Source organism: Talpa occidentalis, unplaced genomic scaffold (assembly GCF_014898055.3).
Source record: "Talpa occidentalis isolate TD23 unplaced genomic scaffold, MPIMG_talOcc4v2.1 talOcc4.2, whole genome shotgun sequence".
Lineage (NCBI taxonomy): Eukaryota > Metazoa > Chordata > Mammalia > Eulipotyphla > Talpidae > Talpa > Talpa occidentalis.
The window spans coordinates 92,003,819-92,021,584 of NW_023602073.1; the positions used below are offsets into that span (position 1 = coordinate 92,003,819).

Below are 17,766 nucleotides of genomic sequence, written 5' to 3' on the forward strand. Positions count from 1 at the left end.
GGGTGGCTTAATTTTATCCCCTCCTAGCTTCTTCACTAGGAAATTGCCTTCTCCAGCGAATGTTGTGCATCCACCTTTCCCCCCACCCCACCCCGCTTCCCGCAGCCAAGTGTCTAAGAGCGATTAACACTTGCTCGGCAAAACCTCTTCTCGGGCCATTTGGGGGTTGCACGCGTTCACACCCAGGGTTCAGCCCGTTGCTCCTTCACGCGCAGCCTTTTTGTTTATGTGGCTAGCCAGGGAGAGAGGGGCGGAGAGGAAGCGAACCCTAAATATGCAGCAGGCCGCAGGGTTATATAAGGCTAGGGTCTGAGGCCCAGCGGGCGGAAGGGGTCAGGCTTGACCGCGAGCTGGCAGCCGGCCTCCGCGGAGCCGGGCGCGCCATGGAGATCTCCGATCGTGTAGAGAGTGAAGCTGGCGAATGCGCGCGCTGCCGCCGCCTGCAGCCTCCTGCCCCTGACAGCCCGACGCGGCGCCGGGGCGCGGACTCCGGGTATACCGCGTGGGCACCACCCGACGCCTCCCCATTACTCACGCCACAGCCTCCCCCTTCCTCTCCCCTGCGCCCTGCGCCCTGCACACCCGCCCGGCCCGCGCTCTGCTGCGGCTGCGATAGGGTCTCCCGCCTCTGGGCTCACGTCTCCTCTGCGCGTCTTGTGCTTCCCACCCCGCAGATCCGCAGGCTTCTGGAGACCTTGGGTTCACGCCCCGGGCGAGAGGGAGGAGGAGGAGCCGCACCTCGCCGCGGAGGCGGTAAGTGAGCAGCGCACGCCTGGCCGCGCCTCCGAGGGACGTAGACGGTCCGTTAGGTATGGCGCGGGGTACACACGGCCGGCCCGCTTAAGATCGCGCCTGCCGGTGCCCCTGCTGGTGCTGGTGCGGCGAGGGTGTCCTTCAGAGCAACTGAGACACACGGACTGGGTCGAGGGCCAGGGTGCTCGGAGCCCGGGGGTCACATTCCCTGGGGGCGCGAGGAACATTTGGTTGCGCGCGTTTCCTGTTTCTGCAAGAAGGTGAGTGATAGCCGCGCTTCATCTCCTTTCATTCCCAGGTGTCTGATGGCTCCGGAACGACTGCAGCTTTAGGAAAGCTTTCCAATTACAGACACCCGGTTAGGTGAGTGGCAGGCCTCACCCAAGATCTCCTGAACTTCCATACTCAGGGGAGGACCTGGGGCAACGCAGAGCTCAGCTCAGCAGCTAGTGCTGCAGTTTTTCTGTTGGAAAATCTATCTTCAAGGTTTTGCTTTATCTTTCCAGCCCTACAGTTTCTCCACTCATCGAATGGAAAAATGTAGGTGCTCATACTCTCACGGAGAATTGTTAATCAGCGCACACTCAGTAAACGCTTAAAAAATGCATTATAAAGAGGGAAAGGGAATGGTGTAGACATGTTGTGCCTGCAAAATATTTTATTTTGAATGCTAAAGAGGCTGAGTGAAATTGACCTCGCGTTAGCCAGTGTGAGTACAGCAATCTCTTTCAATATTATTCTCTTGCAGTTTTACAGCGAATCAAGCTAGGCTTGTACGAGAAAATAGAAATGTAGTGAAAGCCGTAAAGATTACTTAGGATCATAAAAGTGACCAAAAATTAATTGATATAATAGTGAGGAGCTAGCTTACAGAAAGTCAGCCTTTCTATTAGAATCTGTAGCTTTTATTCAAGTGAAAGTTTAATTCTGACCTTTGCTTCAGGGAGCTGATAAATGAAAAGCCCTATGATGTTTGTAAAACATATATAGGTTTATAAATAGCCTGTAATTGTCAATACATGTTAATTCATTTCCTATCATGTGCTAGCACTACTGAAGGATACAGAAAACAATAATAATGGTCTAGTGGCAAGTGGCAATAGAGTTCAGGTTGGTCAGTTGTACAAGCAGGTAGAGGTGGTGAAGTGTTAACTCTGCTGGAGGCAGTGGGGCTCAAGAATGTGTATATATTATAGGTTGTGGTTGCTTAGCAAATATTGAAGTTAGCAAGTAAGGCAGGGACAGAAGAAATAGCCCAAGAAGAGAGATACAAGGAGATATCACAGCTCAATCTGGGAGCATTGAGGAGCTGGAATTTGGGTGCCGGAAGCTGTGATTATTCCAGCAGGAAGCCAAAGGCCAGATCTTGTACACTTTGGTTCAGTTTTGTCCTGATCCTGTATGTGTTGTTCTGAACCCATGGTTGTTATTCTGTAAATGGTATTGGGAGATTACTCAAAAGATTTTAATGAGAAGAGTAGTGTGATTAGGTTTGTGATTCAGAAGAATTACTAAGGAAATAATATATAAGCTTAGTTAGAACACCAAAAGTGAAATTGGAATTTATTGCAGTTGTTCAGGCTAGAATGATAAATACCAATTCTAAGGCACTGGGAGTGGGGATGGGACTGAGTGAATTTGGGGAGTATTTAGGTGAAGAAATAGATTAGGTTTAATAATACTTTGTATAAGGTAGGTGAAGAAGAGATAAAAAGACAGATTAGCTCCCAAGTTTGGGACTGATTAGTATCCTAACAGAAAGGATATTGAAGCTTAAGTGAGATTTGGGAAGCAAGATAATAAGTAGTTTCCCATTTATGGTATTCACTTTGCTTAGGGCCATCCAGATAGCGACATCCTTTAGAGAGATTGATCAGCCACCCAGCATTAAGATCTTAATGGAAATACAGATGTGGAAACCTTTGGTAAAGGAATAGTTGGGGAAATTATGGCATTAAGTCATGTTATCTATTGTAGGAAATGAGAGAAGAGAGATGATTACTAGTGTAAAACCCCTAGGGGAAGGCCAACATCTAACCTATATAGAGAGAAACAGTGGCCCGTGAAGGTGACTGAGAAAAATCACTCGGAATAGGGGGAAGTACAGGAAACTGTGGTGTCCCTTGGGAGAAAAATGATCAGTGAAAAATTCTGTTGAGACTGTGTGATAACAAACAAGATTCTTTGGCATATGCAGTTCCAGTGACACATTATTTCCTATATAAGCAATTCCTTCCTCTTCTGAACTGTTGTGGGGAGAAGATTGGGCCCGAGGTGCTGGGGTGAAAGAATTCGCCAGAGACAGATTGGAGATTTGTTGAAATACTACACTGGGAGGGAAGCAGCAGGTGAGATGCGACAAATCTGTGCCCTAAGGAGGATTTGAGGCTCTCTTTTATACTCTGTTTACGCGGCCTTTGTAACTTGGGGTGCCATTTTGCACCAGTTATCTGCTGGGATGTCTGGTCTCCAGTGCTGGCCTTTGACGCAGAAGCATGTTCTGGACTCTGCTTCTGCATTCCTGGAGCTGGGCTGGCTTTCCTGGTCATTTTGGTCAGTTTTATGGCCTTTTCCCCAACGAAGCCTGTCTACTCCCTTATCTATTCCAGCCTCTCAACCTGCCTGCTGGGTCAGGAGTAGGGGCTTAGTTTTTAACCTTACTAAACTACTTTAGTATTCTTACTTACTATATTCATATTTATTTCTAGCTGGAGTAGTATTATATGTTTCTGATTCTTTTCACTGTTAAATTCTTGAGAGTACGGACGATGATTTATTCATCTTTGAATCATTATGTCTGGCACAACAGATTACTAAAATGTTTATGGAATGATTAAATTATTGATGGTTACTTACTTAGGCATAAAATTATAAAAATTTTCCTGTCATTTTGTTAGAAACATTTATAAACTACATTGCTATTTTTCTAAAATAGAGCACATTAGACATAATGTAACCTTCTCTTTGTTAGAACCAAAGAGGGGTTTACATACATGGGGCTATTTATTCCACATTAAAATGACTGCTCTGTAGTTTATTATTCAGCTACATCCCTCCTCTTTTTTCCCTTCTGATGAAAAATATAGAAAAATTGATGGCAAGATTACTATTTGCCAGACATTTGAAATTTTGAGGTAATCATGTTTACACACTATTAATTGTGTAAAACTGGTGTCATTCTCAAAAATCTCAAAATGGTGTTCCCAAATTAAGTTGGATGGGGAAGGATATGTAATCAACATTGGGGTTAGAGGTAGCCCTTCAACATCTCAAATTGGGAGTGCATATACAAACTTTTTTAAAACTGCTTTTTGTACTTTCCTAAACTTGCATTGGTTATTATATCTGTAACTGAGTTCAATCTATGAGTTTCAAACAAGATCTCTGATTTCTGCCTTTGGGTAATGCATAATATTTTGTCATCATTAAAAGTTGGCTATCATCAGAATTTTAATTCAGTGGTAGTATTTGTTATTACCCTGAAGGAATTTGGAAATTGGAAGATAAACCTTTTGTGCTTCGTAAGATTAACTATACGCATTATACCTGAAGTGAGCTAAATATTAGTCTTATGCCATGCAAGGTTTAGTGTGAATTTGTTTGATTCAACTTATGATTTGGGTAGACATTTAAAAGTAATCAACCAATTATTGATTCTTTGCTAAGCAGTGATGGTAGCTGTGATGGTAGCATTTTTTAAAGATTTATTTATGTATATAAGAACTGGGGTACAGGCCAGAGGTGTGTGTGGGGGGAAGGCAAGTGGAAAGCTATGATGGTAGCATTTTTTAAAGATTTATTTATGTATACAAGAATTGGGGTACAGGCCAGAGGTGTGTGTGTGGGGAAGGCGAGAGGATTCACTAGAGACAGAGTGGGGAACAGAACAGGTGGATTGATTGAAACATACTGTGAGGGGAGCAGTGGGCAAAACAGAAGCGGTCTACTGCACCATGTGGATTAGCTCCCTGGCCAGGGATTGAACTTGTGCTGCAGTGGCTTCTGATAGCTTCAGAGTGCTGAGACTTAACCCCTTGCACCACCAAGGAGGCCTGATAGTAGCATTTTTAAGTGCTCTATCTTAAGGCTGTATTTAAATACACAATAAATCAATTATTAAATATATGAAGCTCTTGAAATTTGAACATTTCTTAAGTATAAAGATTTCAAGTTTGAAAAAAATAAAGCACATTTTGTTGTCTGCTTCTTTCAGACTATTTTGGCCCAAATCAAAGTGTTATGATTACTTATATCAAGAAGCAGAAGCTCTTCTGAAAAATTTTCCAGTTCAAGCCACAATTTCTTTTTATGAAGATTCTGATAGTGAAGATGAAATTGAGGAGCTGATCTGTGAAAATTAATCTGACTATTTACTTTTGATGATATTCAAGCCTTGTAGGATATAAACTTAGTGTATAAATGTATCATAATCCTCTCAGAATAACTTATTTGTATATAAATTGTTAATAAAATGAAATATTTTGTAATTACTATGGTATTTTGGCCTTTTTTATCCCTACAATATAATTCATTGTTAGAATTTAAAAATAGGTTCTATTTATATGTTTGGGTTTACAAAAGATAATTTTGGCCTCTTCAGTAAATAAAAATTTATATTTAGCTATAATTTTACAAATATTTAGTTATAACTTTGCAAAGAATGTCAACACTTACTTTTCAAGTCTGAGTTTGGTAACATGCACATTGGATGTTGTAATTACCAGTGAATAATATCAGATAATGAACAAAATTGTCTTACCAATCACATATTATTATTACGTATTTACCAGCAGATGGTGAAAAACACTTTAAATAATTTTCTAATTGAGAGTGGGAATCAACCTCAGGGGAGCTAAATTTTAGGAATATCTAATTAGTGATGAATCAGGTAATTTCACTTAACACTTATGTAATGTCCTTAAATCTGGTTAAAAAAAATTTGTGTTTAATACTTATGGAACTAACGCAATGAGAACTAAAACAAAATGTTTATATGGGTTACACTTACATGGAGTTCAAAAATGCAGAGTCAGAAGACCAGAATTTGATAGTATTTTCCATTTCTCTCTAAGGGGAAGCTAAGACACTTAAGAGATAGGAAACATTTTCTAATACATTGCCCTCCTTTGTGCTGGTTCTCTGCTTCTGATGTTCCCATGTACAAATTTTCTTATGGGAAATGAAATAAGAAATTTTCAGTGATTTGCCTTTCTGACATAGACTTATAAAGGAATGTGCCATCAATTAAGAAATTAGAAATAGGAGTACTTTGCAAAGTAAATGTGACATAGTAAATCATAACCATGAAGTCCTTTTAGCTCAAATACACTCTTTTCACAATAAGCATTTCAATTGTCAGTAAAAATGTTTCTGTATTATTCCAGAATGCTAATGGACAGGAGTGAAGGTCAGTGATAGTTACCTAACTAAGAAATTACCCTTGATTGGCTGCATACATTCACATATTTTCCCTTCTAGTTGAAAAGATACTATAAACATTGATTTACCGGCATTTTAGAGACATTTACATTCAATTTCATTGGTAATTGAAATAGAGCAAGTTCAAACCATGTTTCAGAGTTGGGAAAAGTTAGTAATGGAAGGAGGATTTTGAGAGTTATTTCCTTTTCTTAAAGCCTTCCTTGCTTGACTGGATTCTACTCTCGGATGTGTCTGTTCCTAAAAGGACTTGCAAAGAATTCACCAGTTCACCAAGCATTAGGGACTGGTGGGGATTCAAGCATTAGGGACTGGTATTTACCTATACAGTGCTGGTGCTTTCGTTATTATAATGGAATAATGTAAAAAGTCACTGCCCTTTATTGAGTGTTTACTATTAATCAGACATTGTACTACATAGTTACACATGGCATCTAATTTCATCCTTACTAAATAAAACCTAAAATTATGCATATGGGGAAAGTGAAGCTTTACGATATTCAAGTAACTTGCATACGACTTAGCCTTTAAGTTCAGAGATGAGTCATACAGGTAGCTGTTTAGCATTTCATTTGGTAGTGAACTGTGTCAATACATAGTTCCTAGTATCAGGGAAGACAGAAAATTAGATGAGGAGGAACGTGTGAGTGGATGAGTGGAGAAAAAGAAGACTTTACGAGCGTCTTCGACTCACTCGTTGGTATTTAGCGTGGGTTCTTGAAAGCTAAGTTTTCTCTTCACGCCACAGGAGTAACATGTTTGCTTTTGACAACTTAGTTCTTAAAGGTTCTCTTTTTGGCACAGCCTTGTGCCTTAGAGCAGAGTTTCAGAGACGTCAATATGATTTAATATTAATATTTCAGGCAACGTGATGATAGCGTTTAATGGACAGACACTTGTGTTCTGTATTTACAGTGCTTTACAGAATTTATTCTCAGATTCGGTCAGCACCAAGGCTAAGGAACAGCTTCACTCTAATACTTTTCACCCAATAGCTGTCACCTCCTGTCGGTGCTGAAGTTCAGGGTGCAGGACTAACGGAGCATGCGTACTTTCTGCTAGTTCCACCCCTGCCGCCTCTCCGTCCTTCCCATTGGCTCCACCCTTTATGGCCTCTACGTATTGCGTCATGGCGCGCCTCACCCCGGGCGACCCCGGAAGTGGGTCGGGGGCTTGGCCTCTGCCCGGCCTCAGAGCCGGAGCAGGAGGTGTTACCCGAACTCTGTTATCCAGACCGCCAGCGATCCCGGCAGGGCCCGGGCCAGGGGTCCAAGATGCTGAACGTCCCTTCTCAGTCTTTCCCGGCCCCCAGCTCGCAGCAGCGCGTCGCCTCTGGGGGGCGTAGCAAGGTAAGCAGGGGACGCCCTGGGTCTCGTTCTGCATTCACCCCCCGCCAACGTTTCGGGTTCTCACAAGGTCCTTTCTCTCCTTCTGACCCGTCTCCAACCTCCTGCCCTCTCTGCAGCCTTATTCCTTCCTGCCCTTGCCGGCACCCACGTCGTCTCCAGTCCTCGAATTCTCCTAACCTCCCTCCCTCTCACCTAGTAACCTCTTTTCTTTCCCTTCTCTTTATCCCATGCTGTTAATTCCTTTTCTTGAACTTCCCCATCCTCCCACCCCCAACCCCATCCACCACCCCGGCCAATTTAGTATATAACACAGAGGCAGGCACTGCACTTGCCTTGTTCTGTAGGAACTTAGAATTCTTTTGCTTTCCTCAATAATCTATCTTCCTTTCCAGTCTTGTTTTTCACGTTCCAAAGACGTTGTGAATGATAGGGCTTTCCTAGCAGAAGGGAAAGATGGGCCAGTGGCCACAGAGATCAGACAGTCAACCGTCCCTTTATAGTTGGGGACTCCAGGAGCTCGGAGAAATTGGAGAAGTCAGCCCTGGTTAGGTTAACAGACACATACTGCCTTTCACCCTCTAGTACCTGACGTTTGTTTTATCACTGCAAGTCTATTGAAATCCGTACTGACTTTGAAGTTAATAGAACTCTTTAAGTTTTTGTTAATCAAAGTTACTGTTAGCAACAGGTGAACTACAAATATATATTGAATTTGCAAAATTTAATAAAATTGTCCCCTGTGTTCATTGTCTTATGAATGTTGCTTTTCCTGTTATTTGTTCCTCATTCTGTAACCACATCCTCATGTTTTTGTTTTTGAACTTTCTACCTAATTGGGCCACATCTTTTTCATTTCTGGACTGTTGGATCTTAATTTTATTTAGGACCTTCAGCAGCTTTCTTTTTTTCTCTACTTACACCTGAAGTTTAGATCAGAGTTATATGTTCAGGGATCTGTAATTTTCATTAGCTTTTCAGAAATAAGTAAACGTGACTGTAATAATAATATAGCTAAGGTTTATCCATTGCTTACGGGTGGCCATACTGTATATTTTAAGTAGTTTGGGTGTTTTATGTCTGTTAACTTATTAAATCTTTACAGCGATCCTGTTTGTGGGCGCTTTGTTAACCTCCAATTCACAGAAGAGGAAATTGGTTAAGAAATGTGCCTTTAGACCTACCTAGAGGATTGATAGGCTATGACTGATTGTGACTTTTCATTCAGTCATCCTCTCATGTGTCTCCTCTTCCTACTTGACCTGTTTCTTTTTATAAGCTAAATGAATAGTATTCTTTCCAGAGGATAGGAGTTAGAATAGAATTGCTGCCCTTCTCCATTAAAACAACCAACCATTTCCCAGATTCCATTTAGAGGTAAAGACAAAAAAGTTCCACAAGTGGTTTTGGCAAAAGTGACTCTTTGGGTCCAAAAAGAGGACAAAATAAGATTATAGTGAATTTAAAAAGAAAAAGCCCAAATTATGAAATGCCTTGTAGGCCATTCTAGGGAATTTAGGGATTTATTATAATATGGAGAGCTACTGAAGTAGGGAGGGTCCATGATTAAATTTACATTTTCAATTACTTTATGCTGCAGATTATGGAAAGAGAGAGTCAAATGATTTGGTTTGGGGTGGGAAAAATAATTTTCTTGCACTTCAGACCCAGAGAGTTCCAGTGATGGTAAAGATGGGACAGTGTGGATTAGTAAGAGAGAATGTAAAATTGGAGAGACACCACAAGCCTATAAACTTAGTTATTTTGGGGATAAATGAATGCCTAAAACAGGTATCATTCATAAAAATGAAGTGTGTAAATGTCTTCATTCTTTCAGACTCCTATAACAGAGTTCCATAGATTAACTGGCTTATAAACAACAAATTTATTTCTTACAGCTTTTGGGGGCTGGGAAGTTGAAGATCAGTTTTATATCTGGGGAGGGCCTGATTCCCTGTCCAGAGCTATCGCTTCATTGTCCTTACTTGGTGGAACCAGTGATGGAATGCTCTAAGCATTCTTTTATAAGGACACTGATTTCAAGGACCTAGCCATCTGACAGAGACCCTACTTGCTAATGGACATTGGGACACTGGACATTAGGATTTCAGTATATGAGTTGGAGTGGGAGGATACACAAACATTTAGCGTATAACAATAAACTTCCTTGAATGTGTCTGCTTTTACAGTAAACATTCCCCTGGTAGTAATTTGTTAACTGGTTATACAAGTTAGACAGTAGCCCTATCCTATATAGAGGTCTTGCAAAATTTCTACTTGGTTATCTTAACTGATTAAAATACTAATAATGACTCTTATCTAACAACTTATTTTATAAAAATAGAACAAAACACCAAGTGCCCAAATACCCTTTTATTAAATCTTCTAGGCAGGGATAAACATTTTTTTTTAAAGATTTATTTATTTATGCATACAAGAAGTGGGGTACAGGCCAGAGGCGTGGGGGGTGAGAGGATTCACCAGAGACAGAGCAGGGAACAGAACAGGCAGATCGACTGAAATGCACTCCTGAGGGGAGCAGCGGGCGAGTCAGGAGAGGTCTGCTGCTCCATAAAGGTAGCTCCCTGGCTGGGGATCGAACTCATGCCACAGTGGCTGCAGATAGCTTCATTGGTTGTGTCTTAATCCCTTGAACCACCAGGGAGACCAGATAAGCAATTTTTTTTTTTTTTTTTGCAAGAGGCCAGATAATAAATATTTTAGGCTTTGAGGTCCACATAAGGGATTAAGTCTCTTCACCTCCACTACCACCACAGGTAAAAACTATTATTACCTCAAGTGTAATACAGTAACAGGCACACCAGTTTTCCAATCACTTCCCTAGAATATTACAGTTTTTTAAATGTCTGTTCACACCTCATAGAACCAGGACCATAACATGTTTTCTGACCCTAGGTTTAATGCTAATCTTGTTATACTATGATATTAATTATACTATGATGAACATTTGTGTGACAATTTCTAAGTTCTGCTTCATGCCCAGATATCTAGTATAATGTTTTATTTATTGAAAACTTTATTTTTATTTATTTATTTATTTTTTATTTTAAAGATTTATTTATTTTTTTATACAAGCACTGGGTACAGTCAGAAGCACGGGAGGGTGAGAGAATTCACCAGAGCCAGAGTGGGGAGAAGAACAGGCAGAAGGACTGAAGTACACTGCTGAGGGGAGCAGCAGGCGGCAGGAGAGGTCTGCGCCCATGTGGGACCCTCGCCCTGTGGCAGGGGATCGAATCAGTGCTGCAGAGGCTGCGGGCAGCTTCGCAGCCCAGCGCTCAATGGCTGCGCCACCAGGGGAGGACCTATTGAAAACTTTAAATTATGGAATTATAAATTGCAGCAAAATGCTTTTGACAACTTCCAAATGCTATAAAAAGATATGCTGAATTGTTAGATTTGAGTTTAATGAGCAGCCTGAAGACAAACAGCAGGGAGACAGAAAAGCAAATAACCTGAAGAATCCACACTGAATTCTTTCCTTTTCTTATGTAGGTTCCTCTAAAACAGGGCAGAAGTCTTATGGATTGGATTCGATTGACCAAAAGTGGAAAGGACCTCACAGGATTACAAGGCAGGTTAATTGAAGTAACTGAAGAAGAACTTAAAAAACACAACAAAAAAGATGATTGTTGGATATGCATAAGAGGTAGGTGGTATTTTCTTATGTATTGTAAAACATGTTGGCTGGGCTTTCCAGTTATAATTCTGTATAACCCAATGATACTGCTCTTTGGTGATATGACTCAGACAATAAATTAGGTCTTATATTGGACAATATTAAACAGTTCTGAATGTGGACTATATTTCTTTTTTTGAAAAAAGATTTATTTATTTATGCATACAAGAACTGGGATATAGGCCAGATGTGCAGGGTGTGAGAAGATTCACCAGAGACAGAGTGGGGAATGGAACAGGCAGACTGACTGAAATACACTGCTCAGGGGAGCAGCGGGTAAGACAGGAGAGGTCTGCTGCACCATGTGGGTAGCTCCCTGGCTGGCCAGGGATTGAATTTGTGCTCTAGAAGCTGCAGATAGCTTCACAGTACTGTGCTTAACCCCTTGTGCCACCAGGGTGGCCCTGGACTATATTTCTTCCTTAGGTGGTTGTTTACTTAACATCCCTGTACTATATATTCCCTTTGAAAGAAAGCATTTGTTTGCCAGGCAATTTAATACCCAAGTATTATAATATAATTCAGTAATATTAGTTTATATAGAATTATTTCCACATTCTTGTCTTATAACAGAATTCTGTAGGACAAAATGTCTCTGCTAATTGGAAATCAGAAAGCCTGCATTAAAGCCAAACCTTCAGTTATCACTTGCAGCAATTTTTATTTAATGTATGTTTCTTAGCAATATTAATTAACTGATTTTTCTAGCCCACGGCAAACTATAAGCTCCAAATTAGAAGTGGTGCATTGGAGAAAGTAAGTAGAGACACAGGAAGGTAACTGATGAAAGCATACCTCATGGTATCCAGCAACCTGGCATCTATGAGGGGAGCAGGAGCAATAAAGGGCACAAAAATGTACGTTGTGCCTCCATAGTGACTTCCTTGAGTCATCCGACATGGTTAAATATGTCCACTGTCCTTTGTTGGAAGTGTGTCATTAATTGTTCTCACCATAATGTGATTTGGGTTTGTCATCAGTTATCCTGATTACACTGTAACCTGTATGAGGGCAGGGACCATGTCAGTGCCTGCCATATATAGGTCATCAGTCCGTATTGAATGAATGCAAAACTTACGGTTTTAAAGGAACTTGGTTACTTAAAAAAGTATATTGTTGTTACAATGGACTGGTGATAGGTAAACACAAGGATATAAATAGACACTTTACTGAGTGTTAGAAATGTCCAAACAAAATACAACAAACCTGGTTGCTTAAATACTGATTTCGGGCCTTCCCTGGTGGCGCAGTGGTTGAGCGCTGGGCTGTGAAGCTGCCCGCAGCCTCTGCAGCGCCTATTCGATCCCTGGCCGCCTGGCGAGGGGCCCACATGGCGCGCAGGCCTCTCCTACCACACCCGCTGCTCCCCTCAACAGTGTATTTCGTCTGCCTGTTCTGTTCCCTGCTCTGGCTCTGGTGAATTTTCTCACCCTCTGGTGCTTCTGACTGTACCCAGTGCTTGTATAAATAAATCTTAAAAAAAAATACTGATTTCACAAAATAGTAGCTAGTTGATAGACTTTCATATTTACCTTTTCCAAATTGGTTCCTGGACTTAGGGAGTACACCACAGCTTTATCAGAAACTTTGTTACTTCTGGACAATTTTCCAATATATCTGTAGATACATAGGATACATGAAGTCAGTATTTTTGAGCCATGTTAAAAGAGGCTGTAGCCTGAGAGGAATCATGAGTTCTCTTTCCTTTGTACAGCTTCTGATTTCCTTTTGTAGACCTTGTACACTCTGAAGATTAGGTAAATATTAAGGATTTCTTAATGGTTATTTAATATTTTCAATGAAACTTTTTTTGAGAGCTTCAGACTTTCAACAAAGTTACAACAATGAAGCAGTAAACTCCAGAAACACTCTACCTACCTAGATTCACCCATGGTTGACATGGTCATTTTATATATATATATATATTTATATGTATATGTATTTTTTTTTTTTGCTGATACTACTGTACTTTATTCCAGAGTGCTTTATATGCATATATTCAATCTCAGAGTAATTTTCTGGTTTGATATTAAATATAGTCGGCTTATCTTGATTCTCAGTGAAAATCTAATGATTTAGGAATTGTTTTTCTCCAGTTGAATTGTATCTGTAGCCTAATTTCCAACCCCCTTATTTTGACCCCAATCCCTCCCCTCCCTGCCCCCCACCCGACATGGTCATTATATTTTAATGAACCCATATTATCTCCACTGTCAACATATTCTAGTTTTAATAGTTGTTCTAGGGTTTATGATGTACATTTTTAATTTACCACAGTCTGCCTTTAAATAGTATTATACCATTTTACAGTAAGGCAGACTGTATTTCTATTCCCTTTTCCTGTGCCTTGACTATTATTGTTACTCATTTTACTTCTACATATGTTATGAACTCTACAGTGTGTTAGTATTTGTGCTTTCAACAGTCACCTTTAAAGAGATTAAGAAAGTGAAAAAAATTATCTTTTATATTTACCTCCATTTATTTACCATCTTCAGTGCTTGTGATTCCTTTGTGTTGATCTATATTTCCCTGAAGAACAATTTAACATTCCCTTTAGTGTAAGTGTGTTGGCAATGAATTATCTCAGTATTTGTTCTTCAGAAAAGTTTTTATATTGCCTTCATTATATGTATTGTTGGGTATAAACTTATATGTTGATGGTGTTTTTCCCCTCAGTACTTTAAAAATATCACTCATCTAGTTTGCATAGATGAGGATTCTGCTGATATTATTAAATTTTTCTTGGTTTATAAGGCTTTTTTGCTGACTGCCTGTGAGATTTTTCTTTTTAGCAGTTTGGCTATGATGTGTTTTTCCTTGTATTTTTCCTGCTTGGGGTTTTCTAAATTAATTTTGGAAAGATTTTGGTCATTATCTATATGAGTATTTCTTCTATTTCTTTTCCGGGGATTTCAATAGCATATACATTAGATCTATGGTCCCACACCTTAAATGCACCATTCTGTTTTTCACACATTTTTTTCTTTTTGTACTGCATTTTGATAATTTCTGTTGACCTTTCTGCAAGTTTGTTGATTGTTCCCTCTACCCTGTCTGCTGATAAGCACATCAAAGGAAATTCTTCATTCTGATGCCCTGTGTTTCACTCATACTATTTCCATTAGGTTCCTTTTTAGAGTTGCCATCTCTGTGCTAAAATTTCCTGTTTGTCAAGTGTCACTCACATTTTCTACTAGATCTTTGAAGACATTAATTATAATTATTTAATGTTCTTGTCTGATAGTTCCAGTGTATGCATCATCTCTAAGTCTGTTTTTCTCTCGACAATGGGTTGTTTTATCTTTTTAAATATATCAGAATTTTTATTGACTGCCATACCCTTGCATATAGATGAATGGTAGAATCTGAGGCATTTATATTTATAAATGGGTGTACTTTTTCTGGCAGACAATTAAGTTGAGTTAGTGTAGTTAATACTTGTGCTGGGTTTTGGTGTTTAAGTTTGTATTGTTACCATCAATGTCCCACAGACTTTAAATTATTCCAACAGTGGGTCATTGCTACTGTGTTTTTATTTTTTTTTTTTTTTTTTTTTTTTTTAAATATTAAATTTTATTTTTATATTCCCCCATACAATTGCAAACGCCCCATTCTGACCCCAATCCTTCCCCTCCCGCCCCCCACCCCCCAAAAAGTGTCTCTGGTTCATAGTTTTTTTGTTGATTTTGATTTTCACTTTCTTATATTCATTTTCCTGGTCCCTTATTTAAGTTTTCTAGATTCCTGCTATGAGTGAGACCGCTACTGTGTTTTTAAAGTGAGAGCATCCATGGAGGATTATCTCATTGTTCCTGTTCTACTCTTAGCTGAATGTTTACACTATATACCTGAGTAGTGTCGCTATGCTCTTGTCCCTCTCTCATGCTCTTGTCCCTCTCGCAGTTGCAGACTGCCCTGTTTCTTGATGCTAGACTTGTGGGGAGGGCAGGAGTTTTTGTAGTTTTCCTTTTTTCAGGCTTAGTCCTTCTATATGCCCCTGAGCTCCAGGGAATGATCTTTCTCAGTGCTCTGTCCCTTCCCCAGTGGAAATCTCTGCCTCCTACTCAATGCAGGATCCAGAATAGGGAGACAGATGTTTTTCCTCTTCCTCTGTCACAGCCTAGCATTGACTCATATCAGCAGAAGAGGAGGGGGAAGACAGCCTGAGTAGTATGTAGGGTATGAGCAATTCCAGTGCTAGAAAATCTCTGATTTGTGTCAATGCAGAATCTGGGCATGAGTCCTTCCTCCAGTTGTTTTTGCTCAAGTATCAGTGCAGGGTAAAGGAGGATATGTTTTTCCTACCCTTTCTGGTAGCAGTTAACCTCTCTCTGATGTCAGTGCAGGGCCTGAAGTTGTGGAAGGCTTTAGTGTCCCTTTCCAGCATAACTGGCCGTAGCCTCATGTCAGAGTTCAACCTATAATGGGTGAATATCTCCTTCCGACCTTAGTAGAGGCTGATGACCATCTTGTATTCATGCAGGCCATAAATGTAGATGGATTTTCCTTGGTATCCAGTTCTGCTTTTAAGTCTTGGAGCAGCTACCACACACTTCTACCACCAATGGGTCTTTCTCAGGTCTTCCCTATTTATAGTATTTCTCACAAGTATCTCATGAGGTGGGAAACTGAAAAAAAGATAAGAAACACTCATTACATGAGATGGTGAGTGGATATAGAATCCCCTTGTGTTGGAGGTTCCCAAAGTTCTAAAGTGGTACTAGTGCACACTTGACCCTTAATTATTTCAGTTGTTTTTATAATGACATCTCTTTTTTCTTGTGGTCTGTAAAAAGTAAAGCAATTCATGTGTCCTATCCCTTTAGATGGGGTTGGCACTTTGCAATTTAGATTATTGGTTGCCTTTTGACCTCAGTTCACTAATGGGCTAAAAAACTTATGATTTTATGTTCTTGCTTCTTCTTTTAAGGATGGGAGCATTTTTCTTGTGATTTTGTACATAAGTTGATTGTTATATCTTAATCTTTGCAACTGGCTTCTTTGGGGAAATAGGAAATATACCAAAGCAAAATGACACCTTTACAACCCCCCAAAACTCCCAATTAAGGCAGTTAAGTACTGGTAACTGTCAACTAAAGATCAGGCATAGCAGACAGAGGGAAATCGCTCTGTGAGATAGGAACAGTCTGGAGAGACAGACAGGAAAACTGATCTTTAAGGGAGAGGGTGCCTTGTTTAAAATTGATGTAAGTTGTAAATCTAGTTTAAGTATAGAAAATATGGCTGTTGCTAATGATGTTTGGTCATTTTCTCCCTAGGAGAAGTTTAGGAATTTTTTTCAAATTCAGAGTGAAGTAAATCAGATGGAGAAAGAGAAATACCATATGGCTTCACTCATATGTGGTACATAAAGTTTAAAGCAAATGGGTGAACAAAATCAAGCTTTTAGACTCCAAGAACAAAATTGAGTAAAAGGGTTCAATGATATGATGACGGGTGGAAATTCAACTTTGACAACAAGTATAATATAGCATATATAGACGCTGATATATGAGTCTTTTCACCTAAAACCTATATAATGTTATAAAGCAGTGTTTAATTCAATTTCAAAAAAAAAAAGAGAGAAAGGTATTTAGAGTGTAACTGGTTGCTCAGATTGTTAGTTAATTTGTAGTGCTTTTGCTGGTCAGTTTCCTTTTAGTGAAATGTCAGGAATCTTTTTCCTAATAGTAGTAATGTGACATAAGATAATCTTTGGAAATTATGTCTAGTGGACCCGATAATGTACTTAGAGACCTTCATCACAGTCTATTTAAATTTTCCTTTGCAAACTCACTAGATTCTTTCATCTCTTTTGTAAATTGAATGGTTATCACTGAAGTTGTTTGGTGGAGTTAGAAGTTCTAGGTTGTATTCATTACAGTTACTACCTGGCTCTTCTCTGTTATCTGTGAAGTAAATCTGTCTTATTGTTATTATTTTTTTAATTTTTTAAGATTATTTATTTATTTATACAAGCACTGGGTACAGTCAGAAGCGCGGGAGGGTGAGAGAATTCACCAGAGCCAGAGCAGGGAGCAGAGCAGGCAGAAGGACCGAAGTACACTGCTGAGGGGAGCAGCGGGCGGCAGGAGAGGTCTGCGCGCCATGCAGGAGAGCAGCCGGGGATCGAACCGGCACTGCAGAGGCTGCGGGCAGCTTCACAACCCAGTGCTCAACCACTGCGCCACCGGGGAGGCCCGATTATTGTTATTTTTTTTTTCTTATTAAAAACTATGTTACAGCTTGATAATTTAATAGGTTTTATAGGTTTCCTTAAATAGCCATCCTTTTGACAATGATGGACAAGAAAACTGAATAAAAGCACCATGATGTGGGAAGAACTTTTTAATAAACTGGCTGACTGCACTGGCAGGGCTCCCCCAAGCTGCTATATATGTCTTTGCTTTTAGACTGGTATCCTTCAGTCATCTGCAAATCACTGTTCTAGGGGCTATGGAGAAAGGGAACGGCTCAGATGGTGGTGATAAAGTGGGGGATCTTAATGTTTTGATACGTAGATAT

At 40.0% G+C, this 17,766-nt stretch overlaps 2 protein-coding genes across 3 annotated transcripts in view; both read left to right on the forward strand.

Annotated features, from left to right (window-relative positions):
- The first annotated feature begins 383 nt into the window (after positions 1 to 383).
- On the forward strand, positions 384 to 5,140 carry RIPPLY2 (ripply transcriptional repressor 2). Its single transcript, XM_037518748.2, has 4 exons — positions 384 to 493; positions 675 to 753; positions 1,052 to 1,116; positions 4,967 to 5,140. The coding sequence occupies exons 1-4, from the start codon at positions 384 to 386 to the stop codon at positions 5,112 to 5,114; spliced, it is 402 nt and encodes a 133-aa protein (XP_037374645.1). The 3' UTR covers positions 5,115 to 5,140.
- A 2,210-nt stretch (positions 5,141 to 7,350) lies between these two features.
- The window catches only part of LOC119252662 (cytochrome b5 reductase 4), a 61,429-nt gene continuing 51,013 nt past the window's right edge, over positions 7,351 to 17,766 (forward strand). Inside the window, exons 1-2 of one of the 2 annotated variants that reach the window (XM_037520043.1) lie at positions 7,351 to 7,541; positions 11,055 to 11,208. In XM_037520043.1, coding sequence (XP_037375940.1) covers positions 7,467 to 7,541; positions 11,055 to 11,208 — 229 coding nt within the window. In that variant the 5' untranslated portion in view covers positions 7,351 to 7,466. Of the gene's footprint in view, positions 7,542 to 11,054; positions 11,209 to 17,766 lie in introns of those variants that run through there. The other variant, XM_037520044.1, reaches the window with a different exon arrangement.

Coding starts and splice junctions, on each gene's coding strand:
- RIPPLY2 (XM_037518748.2), top strand. CDS start 384: ATGGAGATCTCCGATCGTGTAGAGAGTGAAGCTGGCGAATGCGCGCGC. Junction 494..674: donor CGCCGGGGCGCGGACTCCGG/GTATACCGCGTG, acceptor CCCACCCCGCAG/ATCCGCAGGCTTCTGGAGAC. Junction 754..1,051: donor CGCACCTCGCCGCGGAGGCG/GTAAGTGAGCAG, acceptor TTTCATTCCCAG/GTGTCTGATGGCTCCGGAAC.